The 18,913-nt window shown below is 39.0% G+C and overlaps 1 protein-coding gene across 3 annotated transcripts in view; it reads left to right on the top strand.

The window, feature by feature from the left end:
• The window catches only part of CTTNBP2NL (CTTNBP2 N-terminal like), a 139,196-nt gene that overhangs the window by 96,603 nt on the left and 23,680 nt on the right, over positions 1-18,913 (top strand). For 2 of the 3 annotated variants that reach the window (XM_048827078.2, XM_048827080.2), the window contains exon 2: positions 8,545-8,652. In XM_048827078.2, the coding sequence (XP_048683035.1) occupies positions 8,545-8,652 (108 nt within the window). Of the gene's footprint in view, positions 1-7,894; positions 7,988-8,544; positions 8,653-18,913 lie in introns of those variants that run through there. The other variant, XM_048827079.2, reaches the window with a different exon arrangement.

Raw genomic sequence — 18,913 nt, 5'->3', positions numbered from 1 at the left:
CCAGCAGCAATAGAGTCACTGGAGCTGTCTGTGCACAGACTCAGGAAGACAAAATTTCATCTACCAACCTCTGAAATGTAAACCACATGTATCTTTGCAAACATTCGGGCTAGAAACATAGTGCCCCATGCTATAAGGTGCTGAACGCATCTGAATTCAGTTGGTGTTAAAGGTATTTAGGACTTAACAGTGTCAGGCCATATATGTATGTAGCGGCAAGAAGACGTGGATTTTTCAGGCTCTTTATCTAAACATTCGTTTTTAGAAGAAAGCTCTCAAACCTGAGATGGTTGACCCCAGAAATGTCTGGTCAGTCCATCCTTAACACAAACATGCTTCTGTTGTGCATTTTAAAAAAGTTTTGGTCTTAACTGGCTCCCAGCCAGAAAAAAGTTTTCATGTGTTTGTGCAAAGCATCTTAGTTTGAAGGTGGCTTATTTTGTGTTTGTATTTGACTTAAAGATATGTATTATTTGGCTTTTAGTCTTGAGTCCTCTTCCAGAGCTTTTGTCTGCAGAGCATTACCACAGCACAGGACAGAGAGTAGGGGATAGTGGAAATGAATAGGTGATTTCCTTTTTCTTAAATGAAGAGATTTGCCACCCAGTGATGTAGCTGGAGGATTTTATATACAGGGGTTTCGTGTGTGATATTTGTAGACTGTAGTTCTAGAAAACAGAAGCATATAGTTCAGGGGGATTTTAGGGATGAGTTTGTCATCACAGTTTAAAGAATATTTTAAGAATAACTTGGTGTGGGGAACTTGTTATTTTGGGAGAGGGGTTGCTTTGTTTTTCTTTTCGTTTAAATCTTTCACCATCCCCCCCAAATAACCCTAAATACTACTCATTTTAACTTAAAATTCTGTTGTGGTTTTGGCTTACTGCCTAATACATTTGAGGAAAGACAAGAAATTAGAGAGAGTGGTATGCCTGTTCTTGAATAGTTAGCTGAAAGCACAGATGCAATATTCTATATGCAACAGCATATTTTTATTTCACTGATTTACAAACTATCCTTTCAGGTTCTTTCATGGCCTCTATCGCTGAGGTATCTGAACGCCTGTGAACTTCTGAAAATATCAGCCCTTTTTCAGTTATGAGGAGTTAAAATGAGGCTTATTCAGAGCTGTAGACACAGAAGCATTGTTGAAAAACCAGCATATTTATAGCCATAGCGTATGAAAGGACAGGAAGTATCCCCAGTCATTAGAGGAAAATGCCCACTTCTGTTCTGTGTAAGATATTGCAAGGAAAAGCACAAGACACATGAGTCAAATCCTTAAGAGTATGTGGACTGTCTGACAGATCTCTATTACATACTCAGCTGTGGTGTGGTTAGGTTCTTGTCTGATTAGAACACTGGTCCCTTGGAAGTCATGGAGTATGTCATCAAGCTCTGTTGGAGTCAGTGGACCAGATTCTTCTGTTAGGCTAGGGACTTCAGATTTACACTCATGACTACAAACAGAATGTAGCCTAGTGCCTTCATAATAATCTGTGCAGGTATTATGCATGATTAAATATACTGAAATACTCCTATTATTTGGTAGCGTACCTCATCCTTTCCTCCAACAGTGTATGCTCAGAATAATTAGGTCGAATGTAAAACCAGTTTCAGATACATCTGTAAGATTATGTTTAAGTATTTATATTTAAAATTTCTTTTAATATTTATTTTTTGTGTATTTCATGTTAAATTCTGGAAAGTAGGTTATTTTAAGGGAAATATTGACCGGCTCAGAAGAAAATGTGCCATAAGAAATGTTGCTTTCAAGTATTAAAAATTATGTTTCTGCTGAAAAAAGCATAGCACCGCTAAAAGGAAGTTTACCTTTAGACAAGCAATAAGCAGTTCTGTTTGTTTAAGCTCTGAAGTTTTGATTACTGTCTTAAAAGTGTAGCAGACCTCAGACTCAATAAAAATATTTATTCTATAAGACTAAATACTATGTAGTTTTTGTGGTTTGATCTCTGTGTGTTCACATAGGTTAACATATTGCACTGGATGTGAACTGTAATGTTCTAATTGTTATTCCTAAGTATTGTTTTTAAAGTTGTAAGTGGAGCTTTTTATTTAGGAATATAGAGGTACTCGGTCAATTCTCACCAGTTGCACATGAAAATCTACTTGGCAGGATGAATGTGTGTGTGGTATTAACAGGGGGAAATTGTGCAGAGATAGAGAGGGAACAGTCCTCTGAATAGCATTTAGAGGGAGGAAAATTAGAGAACTTAGCAATATAAAGGACATGCCTAGAGTGACCCAGGATAGGATTCAGATAGACAACGGAATTTATTGGTGTAATGGCCTCTGAGTTATTTTTTTGATTCAGAGACATCTGGTGTTCTTGTGAAATTGGGCACTAAAATAAATGGGGTTGACTTTTAGTTCTTTCTCCTTCCCCCCACCAGCATCCCTCAAGATAAAAGGGCTAGACAGGTTCCATTTCTAAATGTGCATGGGTTCAGCAATGTGGGATCTGCAGGGTGTCATAAGTGACCTTTCCCAGTGTCTTAAAACCATAGTAGTACAAGTGCGTTTTTTTCAAAATACTGTTTTAATTATGTCTGTCTTGTGAGATTTTCATTATTAAGACATACAGCATGGCTGGGTGAACTGTGCTCTGAGTACAGTTATCGCTTGCTTGTATGTGACTTGTTGCTGTTAGGCTGTATGTGTGTGTCCACCATCTCAAAGTATCTTGAGCTTCATGAAGTTGAAAATTAAAGTGCAAGCCAGTATACATACTGACTAGTTTATATAGCTTGTACTTTTGGTTTCTGTAAATAGTCTTACAGGAGTGTGTTATGAAGTGCTTATTTAGAATAATATCTTTGGGGGCAAGGACTCGGTTCTTTAGCACTTTGTAAGTGTATGGTGTTATAGAAATAGGACATGCTTTGGTCAAAGTATTACCATTTTGAATTATAAAGGTTAGCTCTGTGTTCTGATAACTTAGAACATATTGGATAGCCACCGTGCTTATGGCTGCAGGCAGTGTGAACTCCCCTCTTATTTGTACTTAAATCCAGTTTGTGAGCAGTGGTGGCAAGCAAATGCACCATAGTAGGAAACTCTCACAGCTTTGCAGAGGATGTGCTGATTGTGAGCTAATGTGGAAATAGGCATAATTCTCCATGTACTGCTGATAAAACAGATGCTGGGTTTCCATTTTTTCAGCGTGAAAATTGATGTTCAGAATAGTGCTAAATGTACTAGTGTTAGTGCAGTTAGTTTTTTCACCTTTAGGACCTTGAAAATTACAGGGGAAAATATCAGCTTTCTTCAGTGATAAAAGAAAATATTTGTCTTATTTTAAATTTACATCCTCTCTTCACTGAACGAATACAACTTAATAGTGAATGTCTCTCAAAATATGATTTGATACTATTTCCTGTAAATATTGATTCAGTCTTAACATTCATAAATTAGTCTGTGCAAGAACTGACTCACTGTTAAAATTAAGTCATGCATTTCCTGGGCAGATAGGATGTTGAGATTTAAAATCTGTCCATGGCAGTCATGCAGTTCATAAACTTCAAAGTGCCTACTTAAGCATGGTAAATTTTAAAAACTGAAAACAAAGCCAAATTCCCTGCTCTGGTCCCAACCTGTAAAATTAATTCTAGATAGTGATGGGAGTTGCTTTTTGGATGTTATGATTCTGTTCTCTGCTTCCGTTTATAAATGGCACTACACATTTTCTTTCTTCCCTGTACAAAATAGCTATTATAACTAGGCAGCTATTTCATAGACTAGAAGTGACATAATTGTCAACCAAACAATTCCAGGCATTCGGTGTCTTGTTTCTGGTCTTGCACAACTATCTCTCTAGAAAAGTATATTGATCAGTTTACAATTCTCCAGCAATTGTCTACTTACAGAATAGTCGTTAAGAATGCAATGTCTTATTGAAATGGGAATCTAATCAAGTTCATACAAATATGAGTCTCCTAAACTGGAAAAGCAGTAGAAATTTTAAGTGTAGACAATGAGATAAAATTGAGTACAAGAGGCTGCATGGCTGGTGGTTGAAGCAGAAGACTGGGAATGTGGATTTCTGGGTTGTCTTTCTGATTCTGCCACTGTTTGAGGGATGTTGGGAAAACACTTGATGCCTCTTCTGTAAAATGGAGGTGAGGCATACCTCACACATGAGCTGAGGCTTTCTATGAGCAAGATTCACTGGGCTCCTTTGATGACTATAGAAAGGGAAAATATTAATTATATTATGATAAAATACACTAGATCACTAATGAACTTATTTGCTTTTTTTTAAAAAAACGTTTTAAAAAAAATTAGATCAGTTTTTAGGTTTCTACTGATTCTTCTGTCAAAGGCATTTCTTTTCCAGGCTTGGCAGACCCTAGAATATTCCAGATTCTGGCTTCATGGCCAGCCAGCCTATACAGCAGAAGGAATGGTACATGTTGGAAGCCTGTCCTAGGGTGGGGGAACATCCAGGTTCCTGTGCAAAAGTTTATAGTTAAATTTTAAACTCCATGAACTCTCTTATACTAAAGAAAGAATACATTAAATGATTTAGTCTCTGCAAAATATCATGCAAAGAAACCTGGATGTATTACGGACGTTCAGACCATAGAGAAAGAACATGTCTACAAGTGGTTCCTGTGTCTGATTTATAGGGTGGAGTATGCCTCAGACAATAGCACCTGAATATGACCTCCCAGCAAAGTCTATCTGAAGCAATTGGAATAAATGTGGTTGAAAACTGTCTTGTATTTTTGAAGCCACTTAATGCAAGATGACAATGCCAAGTAACACTAAGCTTAGAAAGAGACTAGGGAACAAGTACGTCTCCTAACATGTGCCAAACTTAGTCTCAAGAATGTGCTCAAATGTCTGAAAATGGGCATATAAGCAGTCTAATTTCATTAGGAATCCACAGACGTTACTGGTTAAGGATTAAAACTGCATGGGAACAGATTAGTTTTTGTAAAGGTATATTCAAAATGATTTGAGTAATTTCCTGACGATAACTTGGTCTGTAACTTGTTTGGAAGTAGTTTTCTCTTTTTCAATATTTGAATTTTGGGATGTTTGTTTGGATGCACAGCTCAAGTGGATGGTGTGTTGTTACTTGAGTGTGTGAGAATAACATTAATTTCAAATTTGCTTCCTTCAAATGTTGGTTCAAAATCTACTGTTTTGGTGATCATCCCTGCTAAGTAATTTAATTTCTTCGAATACTTGTGGAAAACAAATATGCAGAGGAATGAACTCAAAGCATATTTGTTTAAATATTCAAACAGATATTTAGAGAAAAATTGTACTAGTCTCCCAGCTCTAGTGGTAATGAAGATAGAGCAAATATATTGTTCGTTGAAGAAATCCGTTTTTCAGTACTACAACCAATCCTCTGATTCCCCCCCCCCCTTTGTCCTGAATATAGCTGGGTTTTTTTACTTCAAGGCATTGGTTGGGATACAGCATTTTTTTTTCTAAAATGCTGTAATATACTATACACTGCATGTGCTGACTTTAAAACTCTGTTTTGAAATGAAAATGCCAAAATAATTCAGGTGTTTCATCTTAAAAAAGCTGGGCTAAATTAAATTCTTCTTAAATGTCCTCCCTTGTTTAAAGAAGTCTTCCCTTTACCCTTCTGGCAAGTCTCAACAATTCTTATAAAACTCTAATTAAAACTTTGAATGTGGGGACTGTGTTCCAGAACCCATGGATGTTCAATGTATTTGCCGGTTCAGAAAGCCCTCTTCCGAAATAACGAACATTTGCAGCAGAGATCAAAGCATCTAAAGCCAAACTGCGACTGTAAAATGTTCTGAATCTGATTATTATCTCAGTGCTTTCAGTTCTGCAAAGATGACCCAGAGTAGAAAGAATTTTTGTCTGTGAACAGTAGTGGCCTCAACTTTTGCCCTTCAGGGGAATTATTCTCCTGAAAAGAAATGTGTTCTTCTTTAGTTTCCTTATTGTTTGTATTTGCTTGCTCTTCAAGAAAAAAGGCTGCTTTAAATCCAGTTGTCTTCCCTTTGCTGTGAGAGTGGCATTAAATATAAACTTCAAATTTTAATCACTTATCAGCTTTGAAAATGTTTGACTATTTTTCGTTTGCGTTTTAACATCAGTGTAGTATCTGGAAGCAAATAATCCTGGGCAGTTCACCAACTTGCATGAACAAAGCGGGAAGATGGGATTTTGTTGTTGAGAATTTCCAGGCACTTATTTGGCAGTTTCAAGACTTCTCCTATAGCTGTAATTTTTGTTTGTTTTGTTTTTGTTTTGTTTTTTTAGGAACAGGTCATGCCTCCTTTTTTTTTTTTAAAATACACATAAAAACATGTGTTTCAGTGAGTCAAACAAAAGTGGGTTTGTTAATACACAGCAGTAGAGTTCATATTGATTTGTTTACTCATAACTAAATTAAGAGGTGGTCTCTAACTCAGTCACTGTCCAGTGTAGAAATGGAACTCAATATCTTGTTGGAATTGCCTAGAAGTATTCACAGCTTTTAAGTAGGGTAGCAGCTTGTCAGAAGGGAATTCCCTCCCTGTAGGAGGGAATTTAAACTTTCTACTGCATCATGCTGCTGCTACTTGGAGAACCACTTACTTCCTCCTCTGTCTTGAAGGCCCCAACTTATGGCTGGCTGGTCTTGTTGGAAATCATGAAACCAGACATTTAGAGGTTTACCAAACTGTTTATTATACAGTCACACTTCTTTCCCTCAGACAGTAAATTCATTTATCCGCAGTACTGAACACATGCTATGTTGACAGCTCTTTAATGACTAGTTACATTGCATTTTAACAACCACAGTACCATAAACAGCCGTAGCTATGCTTTCATTTAAGAAGACTCTCTAGACATGCCAATGTAAGTCTACCCAGAAAATCCCTATAAAAAAGCTGTACTGCTCTGCTGAAACTTTGCTGCTTTAATACTTCACACTGGACTTTGAGTGAAACAAGAATATTAATTCCTACATGGAGTGCCCTCTGATTAATGCTGAGGGGAGGAATAGATCATTACTTTAAATTCCTCTTAAAGTGTATAGAGGATACTTTAAGGTTGTTACTCTTCTGGGTGAGCAAGACAATGTTCCTTTTCCAGCAGCTGGAAAACTTCATCTGCATAAATAATCCATATTTGTTTGCAATGCTGTAGCTTTGTTGGCCCCAGCATATTAGGGAGACAAGGTGGGTGAGGTAATATCTTTTATTGGACCAACTTCTGCTGGCGAAGGACACAAGCTTTCAAGCTACACAGAGCTCTTCTTCTGGTCAGAAGAGCTCTGTATAGCTTGAAAGCTTGTCTCTATTATCAACAGAAGTTGGTCCATAAAAAGATATTACCTCACCCACCTTGTGTCTGCTTAAACAAGACTGAACATGGCTTTATTTGCTTAGCTCTACACAAGACAATTATGCAAAGTAGTAGTGACTTTAGAGTAATAGGTTTCACTGGATTCCATTCTGCTGCACATATCTAAACAAAGATTACAAATTAATCATCCAGTGGGTAAATCCATCTTTTGCTAGCACAGTTGAGCACCATATTCGTTCATGCCTCCCATGACATTTTTGACTTTTAGCAAGTGTTAAGAGTGGCAAAAGATTGTGCTGAATTGGACACATTTAGCTGCTGGTGTTGCCTTACAGTGAAGGATATGTGCAAGAATGTGTTGTAATTTTAGGACTTTTCACAGCCTATACATGTTGGATGCAGAGTATTTTAGGCTTGCACTATAGAGACATAGACTTGTTAAAACATATGAAGTGACTATTGTTGCTCTTAATTAAAATCCAGTATCCAGAATATTGGATCTGCATTCTAATGTGTATCACTTAAAATTGTAGTTCACAAGCTGCTATGGTCTGAAGAAATTCCAGAGAGAGAACAGAAACCAGAGTTCTGCGTGTGTGTATGTTTCTGTGGCATTAACCTTGTGGAGTGACTTGAGTCTGTGCCCCAGGAGATGTCATTAGGGGTGGCTCAAAAGGTACAATGTAGCTTTGAAATGCTAATTTATAAACTTAATATTTATCTTATGGTAGATGGATCAATTTGGACTGCAAAGGTATTTTTCTTAAGCAGCCATTTTTAACCTACAAGTTATATGCCTGAAGTATGGGTCCATGATTAAGTCCTTAGTGGGACATTTGCAGCTATATGGTTCAGATTCACAATCCATAGTAGCATGATTTTAAAAAAAAATCACTTCTCCCTCCTATTAATTTTGGCTGCTGCTCAGTGAATATTGTGCATTAGCACTTATTTTCTGCCCACACCATCTGGGTATGCATATGCTTGTGAACCCCTGGGAAAAGGTGAAAAATCAATCTTCTGCAACTAGTTATGGAGGTCATAAAGAAAACACTGGTGTGTATGTTTTCTCCTTTGTTTGACAATACAGCTTGCAATTTGAAAAACTAAAAGGTCTGAAGTTTCCAAGTTCAATGAAGGTTGTGCATTCCTGGGTCTTAGAATATCACAGTTGGTTTTGTTCACAGCAACATCTAGTGAATTAATTCTTTTCTAATTACTTTTGTTTTTCAGGTATTCAGAATGAATCTGGAAAAGCTCAGCAAACCAGAACTACTGACACTATTTAGTATTCTTGAAGGAGAACTAGAAGCAAGAGATCTTGTCATAGACGCCTTAAAGGTATGTTATAAGTAAGTTAATTGGGTCAGAAATGCTACCATGTTCCTGTAGGTTCTGCCAAAGGCCTGTATCGCAACGTGGGGTTTAGCAGCAATGATTTATTACTTTTTAAAAATTCAGACTGGATTTCAGTGGCATGTGTTAGTCAGTGCTGTATATTGATCTGTATCTTGGAATTCATTATCAAAAAGTTGGCTGCAAAAGCAAGCAGTTCACTGTTTAAGTGCAAAGAGCATTTTAAATGTCAGTACTTCCTTTTTGATAACAAAACTGCTCCTGATTCTTTATCAGGAAGAATTAAAGGGGTTAGTTTTAAACTTCTTTAATTAAATGTGTCATATGTTCCTGTTTCTTCATTAAGAAAACTCTTCAGAGCACCAGAGAAGATCAGCTCTCAAAATCTCTCTGGCAAGGGTGACTATTCTGCTGCTTCCTAAGAAGCAGATGCCAGTTCCACGCTAAGAATAACATAGCCCCAATGGGATAGTAAGGCTGCATCTACAGTTCAGGCGAGGGTTGTGATTCCTTTGCTTGTTTACACACATTCGCACTGGTTCTCATCAAGTTAGCGGGAGTATAAATAGCAGTTTGCCCATGGTAGCACTGCTAGTGGACGCAGAGGCACAGCTGCTGCTAGCATTGCTAACGTAGCTATAGTGCATTTATGTCCACGCTAGTTCTCTCCAAGAGCTCACAGTGTAGACATAGTCCGCATGGTGTTCTTGTACCCTCCTTTCATGTAATATGTGTATTAAGTTGCTAGAAAAGAAAGAGAGCACCAGAGTCTTCGCTGCCTGTGTGAACGATGCACAGAGCTGTTTTGTTGGAGCTGGGCAGCGTGGTTGAGAAATGTGTAGCTGATGTTGGGGCTTGCATCCACGCTGACTAGCTGAAACTCAACTCTGACAAGATGGAATTAATGCTCCTGGAGAGAGGCAGGCCACCAGATGAAATTGCAAAACTGCATCTGCCCCTTCGGTGGGGTAATTGATTCATCTCTTGTTACTCTGTCACGGACTGAAGTCCTGATATCTCTCTAGAAGCATCTGGATGGCCTATACCGGTAGTAGTGTTTTCTCCATCTGCAATTGGCTAGAAAATTGCATCCCTTTCTTTCAGATGCAGGACCTTGTCATCCTTATCTATGCCTTTATCCCCTTGTAGTTTGTCAGCTGCAATGCACTCGACATGTGTTGAGGAAACCATACCTTAAGACCAGTCAAACTTCAGCTGGCCCTTGTAGGGATCACATTATGTCTGTTCTTCATTATTTGCACTGGTTTTCTGTTTGTCTCTGGGCAGTGATTGAAGGTGCTGATTTTGACATGTTGTTTACCCGATATAACTGAAATTTCCTTTCTCTGTGTATCAGGGGAGCTACAATTATCCAAGGCATTCGGGTTTAAATGAGAGAGAGCAGAGAACAGTGTGTTCTTGATGAGGTGTTCTTAGCTGTGGCGCTGACTCCTCCATTTTATCTGGCAATCTTGATCTGTTGTTCTTCAGGGAATGTTTTCAAATGCAGCTCTTCACTAAGGTGCCTTCTGAGAGGGAATATTAAATGGGAGAGTGGGTGTGTGGGAATAATGAGGCAAAAGTATTGTGGGGAAAAAATTAGAGAAGTTTTGTGAGGGTTGACTATCTGGTAACTTGTGTACAGTGACACAGAATTTATAGCTAGGTTCGTAATTCCTGTCCTGGGTCATGCTAAAATTCCAATTACAGTCATTTTGCACGGTCTGTACTTTGTATGTATGTATCTTGTAGCTAGTGCAAGTGGTTTATCTCTTTCTGGCTGGGTGGCAAAGATTAACCACATCTATCTCAAATCTAAAGGTGGGATAGATAGTCATGTGGGCCTGCTGTCTGAACACAATTTTATTGCAAAATGCTGTCCTCCGTTGACTTGTATGTGTAAAAAGCTGCTCTGGGTTGCTTCTCCGCATGCTGTGTGTTCTATGGTAACTGCAAAATTCCATGCAACAGTTCTGACATTGACTCTTGGTGTTCATAGAAGGATTAGGGTTGGAAGAGACCTCAGGAGGTCATCTAGTCCAACCCCCTGCACAAAGCAGGACCAATCCCAACTAAATCATCCTAGCCAGGTCTTTGTCATGCTGGACCTTAAAAAGCCTCTAAGGATGGAGATTCCACCATCTCCCAAGGTAACCCATTCCAGTACTTCACCACCCTCTTAGTGAAATAGTTTTCTCCGGTATCCAATCTAGAGCTCCCCCAGCATTCTATTCACCTTATAGTCTATTCATCCAATCCATACTTTTTTAACTTGCTGGCAAGAATACTGTGGGAGACCGTATCAAAAGCTTTGCTAAACTCAAGATATATCACGTTCATCGCTTTCCCCATATCCACAGAGCTAGTTATCTCATCATAGAAGGCAGTCGGGTTGGTCAGGCATGACTTGCCCTTGGTGAATCCATGTTGACTGTTCCTGATCGCCTTGCTCTCCTCCAAGTTCTTCAAAATGGATTCCTTGAGGATCTGCTCCATGATTTTTCCAGGGACGGAGGTGAGGCTGACCAGTCTGTAGTTCCCTGGATTCTCCTTCTTCCCTTTTTTTTAAAAGATGGGCACTATATTTGCTGTTTTCGAGTCATCTGGGACCTCCCCCGATCGACACGAATTTTCAAAGATAATGTGATATGTTGCAGTCTCACAATGTCCGTGTTCTGTTCTCCCTTTGTTAACTTCCACCCTTTTATGCTGCTTCCCCATTTCTTTTCCCTTTTATTTTTCATCGTATGGGCTTGTATATGTTTATATGTATTTTTAAGGAACTAACCACTATAATGCCTAGATACCATTATTAAAAGTCTGTATAGTATTATAGTCACACAATAGTTCTCTTGCATCACACATTAGGAGGAGGTTTACAGTGGATACCAATGGGACAGCCCTGCAGCTTAACATGGTGTCAAGGTTCCTCCCCCACTCTGAACTCTAGGGTACAGATGTGGGGACCTGCATGAAAAACCTCCTAAGCTTATCTTTACCAGCTTAGGTCAAAACTTCCCCAAGGTACAAAATATTACACCCGTTATCCTTGGACTGGCCGCTACCACCACCAAACTAATACTGGTTACTGGGGAAGAGCTGTTTGGACGTGTCTTTCCCCCCAAAATACTTCCCAAAACCTTGCACCCCACTTCCTGGACAAGGTTTGGTAAAAAGCCTCACCAATTTGCCTAGGTGACTACAGACCCAGACCCTTGGATCTTAAGAACAATGAACAATCCTCCCAACACTTGCACCCCCCCTTTCCTGGGAAATGTTGGATAGAAAGCCTCACCAATTTGCATAGGTGACCACAGACCCAAACCCTTGGATCTGAGAACAATGAAAAAGCATTCAGTTTTTACAAGAAGACTTTTATTAAAAAATAGAAGTAAATAGAAATAAAGAAATCCCCCCTGTAAAATCAGGATGGTAGATATCTTACAGGGTAATTAGATTCAAAAACATAGAGAACCCCTCTAGGCAAAACCTTAAGTTACAAAAAAGATACATAGACAGAAATAGTTATTCTATTCAGCACAATTCTTTTCTCAGCCATTTAAAGAAATCATAATCTAACACATGCCTAGCTAGATTACTTACTAAAAGTTCTAAGACTCCATTCCTGTTCTGTCCCTGGCAAAAGCAGCATATAGACAGACACAGACCCTTTGTTTCTCTCCCTCCTCCCAGCTTTTGAAAGTATCTTGTCTCCTCATTGGTCATTTTGGTCAGGTGCCAGCGAGGTTACCTTTAGCTTCTTAACCCTTTACAGGTGAGAGGAGCTTTCCCCTGGCCAGGAGGGATTTCAAAGGGGTTTACCCTTCCCTTTATATTTATGACACATGGACTCTGCATGTTTGCTGGCAAATAAAAGCAGGTTCCATGTGTAGTACCTTGAAAGCTTTACCTTCAGTTCCTCTGCATTTGATCCATTCTAAAACATCCAAAACTAAATGACAAAGCCAACTAACTGTAGCTCTGTCCGCTTTTGAAGGTTACCAATATGCTTCAAAGAGAGAACCCCATGAATGGTTGGTTTTACAGCCTATTCTTGCTATGCTGTGCATTATAACGTCTTCTGTTTCTATTGGTAACAGATGTTTAGGTAGTTATTACACATGTTTTCATAAAAGATTGCTTTTGTTGCACTAGTCTAGTTTTATTTACTGCAAGCAGCTTTTGTCTTGTGTAAAGCTCTTCCCCCAAATAGGGAGAACACCCAGAGAAACCACAGCTATAATTAAGAAAGCATTTTGATAAGAAAGTGCCGGATGCTATCAAGTATAAGTGTTGTGTTTAGTCTGCACATGTTGTGTTTAGGTAAGTGTTATCTTTCCAGGCTTCAGCACTGGGCAGCATGAATGAAGTGAGAGGAAGCTAGCAACGTTGCAGTCCACTCTGTATTCCATTAGATGACTGGAAATTGGATTTAAATTTGTATACAAAAGAAAGCTGCCTATTCGACTCCATTCACCGGATCCTTTGGTTTGAAATAAGATCTGGCTTGGTTCAAGATTTGGGATCTGCCTTGTATGTCAGGCCATCACCTCATTAGTTTTGCACAACCTGATCTTGCTGTCAGTGATGATTATTCTGTAGCTGACACATCATGGTTTTTGTCTTCATTATTTTTTCTCCTCCTCAGTTGTGCAGGTGTAAATCTCTGGGATTGTTTGGAGGAGTTTTCCCATGTACAAAAAGATCACTCTCTCTTTGTGAGGGAACTTCCACTTCAACACCCATTTTATTCCCTGGGGGATTTAATTTTTCACAAAGATACTGTGACCTGAAGCAGTTACCAAGTGTAGAAAATTCTCCTTAAACTCCCTGTTTGGGGCGGCCATCTTATTCAAGCCATCTGGCTAAAGATATTTGAAGAGGGAAAACACCAAGGAAGGAGAGAAGTAATTGTTTGGGGTAGTACAAGGGGATATACCTTGGTGTAATAGGAGAATTCAGGTCCCCCCCCCCCCCCCCCCCAAAGCAACGAAAATGCTAAGTTTCTACTCAGCTTTGAGCCCTGTGTACCTGTGGTGGTGTGGCCAAGAGAATAGTGCTATTTGGAAAGATCTTTTCAGAAACACACGCAGCAAACAGTATGTTAAGGTGAAAGGATAAACTAAGTAATGCATATTGTGAAATCTCATGGCTCCAGTGGCTAAAAAATTGAGCAAACATTAGCTTTCTGCGTTTGAGATATGGTGGGAAAAGGCTTTTTATTATTCGATGAAATGTGCTTTATCTGTTCAATAATTTTGAAGTTAGAGAAACTGGAACATTAGAAAGGAGGAAATGGAACTGGCAGGTTATTGAAGTAAATCGTAAAATGTGACTGTGTTCAATATTAAAGGTTACTTCAAGTTGGGTTGTCATTACTTGTAATGTTATCATTTCAGATATCTCAAAACTGGAATGGCAGGTTGCTTGCCTTCCTACAGTGCTGACTTAGCTAGCCTTCTTTCAGATGCCCTTCTAGCCTCAATCCAATTCAGAGCAGACAAAAATACTGTGTGCTGAAAAAACCTTGTATCTTAAGGCCTTTATTGAACTTTCTTCTTGCATCCAGACAGTGTCTTGTTTTTTCAGGACACCCGTTACTCTCTCACAGGCTTTGTGTAATGGTCTACAAACACACTTAGTTTGTACTTTAGTGTAGATCTGCATTCCTGCAATTTTTTTGATAGGGTGCAAGGGAGAGGCTGACCCAAAGTAAGATGGCTTCAATGTATGTACATTGAAATAATGGCATGAGCAACAATAATTAAAATGGAGATTTAACCAGCAGTGAAGTCTTTGTGACCAATTCATACAGCATAAAACCAACCAAAAAAGAATTTCACAAGTACATTTGAATAATTAACAAATTAGATGAAATTATGGTCTGCTCATGGCGATCACCTAAATTAAAGTGGCTAAGTAATCAAATTAATTACTCTCCTAGCTCTAGTAAAGGATCAATTGTAATGTGATTCACAGCCTCCTACCTTCCCCCCTCCTCAAAATAAAAGTATAGAGAAAACTGAAGTTAGTGGAAAAAGAGAAGTAAAAACTTTGCTTCAAAAGTAGTTCTCACTGTGATTCCCCCAGAGTACTACCCATTTGGCCTACAGAGTGGCAGAGAGAACTTGTATCTTCATTTCCTCTACAGAGCAGTCTAAAATACATGTGTAACAAACCATAAGGTCAGAAATCAGGATTGTTTTAATATTTAGGTAAGGTATAACTTAATAAACAATAGTATTTTTCTACAATATTTACATTATGTAAATACATGTTAACATCTAGCAAAAAATCCTGAAGCTTGCTCAAATCATGTGATGGTTATTCAGCAAGATGAGGAGGATTGCATTAGACTAGCACATGGTAGGATGTACAAGTTCTACATCTGATTCAATAAACTCTTGAAATCTCTGGAGTTATATGGCATAATAATTTTTTATTTATATTGCAACAAGGAGCACGCACCAGAGGATGTTTATGTGCCTTCTGTTAAAATATCACTGCAGTCCTCTAAGGGGTAACAAAAATGACGCACCCAGGCAGACTAATTAAAAAAATTAAAAGCTGCCCCTTTGTACGGAAAGAATACACAAACACACCTGTATACATTGCAGCCACTAAAAAAGCCTTCCTTCCCTGTCACTCTGACCATATCATGCCCTTTTTTGTTTCTTTGTATTGGCTCCCTGTTTCTCACCCTATCAGATTCAAGCTCCTTGCCCTAAGAACATAAGAACGTCCATACTGGGTCAGGCCAAAGGTCCATCTAGCCCAGTATCCTGTCTTCTGACAGTGGCCAATGCCAGGTGCCCCAGAGGGAATGAACAGAACAGGTAATGATCAAGTGACCCATCCCCTGTCACCCGTTCCCAGCTTCTGGCAAACAGAGGCTAGTGACACCATCCCTGCCCATCCTGACTAATAGCCATTGATGGACGTATCCTCCAGTTTATCTAGTTCTTTTTTGAACCCTGTTATAGTCTTGGCCTTCACAACATCCTCTGGCAAGGAGTTCCACAGGTTGACTCTGCATTGTGTGAAAAAATACTTGCTTTTGTTTGCTTTAAACCTGCTGCCTATTAATTTCATTTGGTGACCCCTAGTTCTTGTGTTATGAGTAAGACTAAATAAAACTTCCTTATTTACTTTCTCCACACCAGTCATTATTTTATAAACCTGTATCATATCTTCCCCCCCTTAGTCGTCTCTTTTCCAAGCTGAAAAGTCCAAGTCTTATTAATCTCTCCTTATATGGCAGCCATTCCATACCCCTAATCATTTTTGTTGCCCTTTTCTGAATCTTTTCCAATTCCAAAATATCTTTTTTGAGGTCTCTTTCTCGAGTGGTAACCGCTAATTTAGACTCCATCATTTTACATGTATAGTTGGGATTATGTTTTTCAATGTGCATTACTGTGCATTTATCAACATTGAATTTCATCTGCCATTTTGTTGCCCAGTCACCCAGTTTTGTGAGATCATTTTGTAGCTCTTCACATTCTGCTTGAGACTTAACTATCTTAAGTAGTTTTGTATCACCTACAAATTTTGCCTCCTCATTGTTTATCCCTTTTTCCAGATCAGTTATTAATATGTTGAATAGAACTGGTCCCAGTACAAACCCCTGGGGGACACCACTGTTTACCTCTCTCCATTCTGAAAACTGATAATTTATTCCTACCCTTGGTTTCCTATCTTTTAACCAGTTACCAATCCATGAGAAGACCTTTCCTCTTATCCCATGACAGCTTTGCTTTGCTTAGCTTAGCTTAAGAGCCTTTGGTGAGGGACCTTGTCAAAGGCTTTCTGAAAATCTGAGTACGCTATATCCATTGGATCCCCCTTGTCCACATGCTTGTTGACCCCTCAAAGAATTTTAGTAGATTGGTGAGGCATGATTTCCCTTTACAAAAAACATGTTGACTCGTCCCCAACAAATTATGTTTATCTGTGTGTCTGACTGAAGTCAGGCTTACCTGCCTGTAATTGCTGGGATCGCCTCTGGAGCCCTTTTTAAAAATTGGTGTCACATTAGCTATCCTCCAATCATTTGATACAGAAGCTGATTTAAATGATAGGTTACAAACCACAGTTAGTAGTTCTGCAATTTCACTTTTCAGTTCCTTCAGAACTCTTGGGTGAATACCATATGGTCCTGGTGACTTATTACTGTTTATCAATTTGTTCCAAAAATCTAATGATACCTCAATCTAGGACAGTCCCTCAGATTTGTGACCTAAAAAGAATGGCTCAGGTTTGGGAATCTCCCTCACATCCTCAGCTGTGAAGACCGATGCAAAGAATTCATTTAGTTTCTCCTCAATGGCCTTATCTTGAAGTTCCTACTTACCTTTGTCCCTCTGCACATCTCCCAAATGTGCTTTTGCACGTTCTTCCATCTTGCTCTCTACATGTGGGGAGTCTCACCGAACTAGTTCAAGAGGCTACCACCTTCCTTTTCTAAGGATCACTTTCTGCTAGAACTCTTGCAAGAAAACAGCCAGGACTAAATTGAATGCTGATTAGGATGAGATGATCCTATTTTAAATATATTCAAATGAGTCAGAACAGTCAATTTATGCATGCCAGTTAGGTGAGCTAGTGTGACTTTATTACTATCACTCTTGCCTTTGCTTTCGCCATCTGCCTCTTCCCTCCATATTATTCCTTAATCTCGCTTGTTGCATCTTGTTCCAAATTAGACTGTAATCTCTTGGTGGCAGGGACTCTGTCTTCCTATGTCTCACTATGGGACCCCGGTCCTGACTTAATACAAATAATACAGCGATTTGAAGTTGACTCCAATCGGAACATATCAGTTAGAAAGGGCTAAACTAACAAATTATTTTTTATCAATAGTATTCACTGAGGGCTTCAGTAAGACACTCACCCCCTTTCCCACTTGTGGCTGCACGCATCCCAGTTTCCAAGCTGTCCCCCTCCTATTCACTCTACAAACCGCTTCTCAAAAGTCCTTCTCAAAGTTAACCAATCCATCTCACCTTCATATCTTAATTTCATTTCCAGGACGCTCTGCTCCCTCTTCCACCTGATTATATTTAAAGCACACAACAAGGTTGCAGCTATTTTGGAGATGAGAAATGTTTAGAATCACTTGAGACAATTTAAACATTAAGGGCCCATTTCTGTGGTCCTTACTTGTGCAAGACTGTCATGTAGAAAGGACTGCATGAGTGGGCCCCAAATTATCCTTCTCAGATCCAACAAATCATATGAGTGAAAGGAATCCATTAAAATAAACTAGATCAATCATTCTTAACATTTATAGAGTGCTTTGTTCCCTTTCTCTTTTTTGAGAACAGAATTCTCCATTCATTAAAACTGAAGTTTTGGTTGCTTTTAGATCAGAAAACAGGAAGCCGCTTTCAGGCTTGTTCTTGCTTGAGGCTGAAGCTCTTTCATAGCAGAGTAGAACCTGGCTAATTAGCATTAATGACTGGGAGACTCTGAATTACTGAATTTTGCAAGTGAACAAACAGATGAACAAACAATAAACAATAAAGTGAGGATAATGCATTCCAAAACAAACTGTTCAGTTGTCAATTGAGTTATAGTTCCTAGTTTTCTGTTCAGTACCATAAGGCCTCGCTACAGCAGCTACTAAATCTTTGAGAGAAGGGCAAGACAACTGATATTGTTTCTTTTTTATGCCGATTATAAAGTGCTTGGATTTAGCAGGCTTCTGCTGTACTCTGTCCTCTTTAATTACAATATTTGATGCAGCTTTTTCTGTATATATTTAGGAAACTTTCACTTTCACTAATGTTTCAGTTAAGAAGTTGACCCTGCTCCCCAGTAAATCATGATAAAATGTGCTGTCCCCCACCTGTCCAGTAACTGGGCAACTTCTGCGCAACAAATACGATTAGGTGACTATTTTCTCCCCTCTGTGTTATTACTTGAATATATTTTTTGTGTGATAGTCTCAACTTCACATTCTGTTTTCATTAATATAGAGATGGCCAAAGTGAAGCTTGTGAGCCCAGTTCAGCCCCTGAGGGCCCTCATCTTCAGTTTAGGGAGTCCAAGCCTACTGTGATCCATCTTGATCAGTTGGAAGGCCAGGATCATGCTGGGATTTGTAGTCTCTAGGCTACACTTCAGTTTTACACACAAGAGAAGCTGTAGTCTGTTCCGTTTCATGTACATTTGGAGCATCCCTTAGGTTTCTTGCAAACTGCAACATAACCTTTATGTGAGCAAAGTCTGAGCTACCTTAACT

The sequence above is a fragment of the Caretta caretta genome, chromosome 21, assembly GCF_965140235.1.
Source record: "Caretta caretta isolate rCarCar2 chromosome 21, rCarCar1.hap1, whole genome shotgun sequence".
Taxonomy (NCBI): Eukaryota; Metazoa; Chordata; order Testudines; family Cheloniidae; genus Caretta; species Caretta caretta.
The sequence above is the reverse complement of the archived record's forward strand: the minus strand, read 5'-3'. Positions and strand labels throughout refer to the sequence as shown.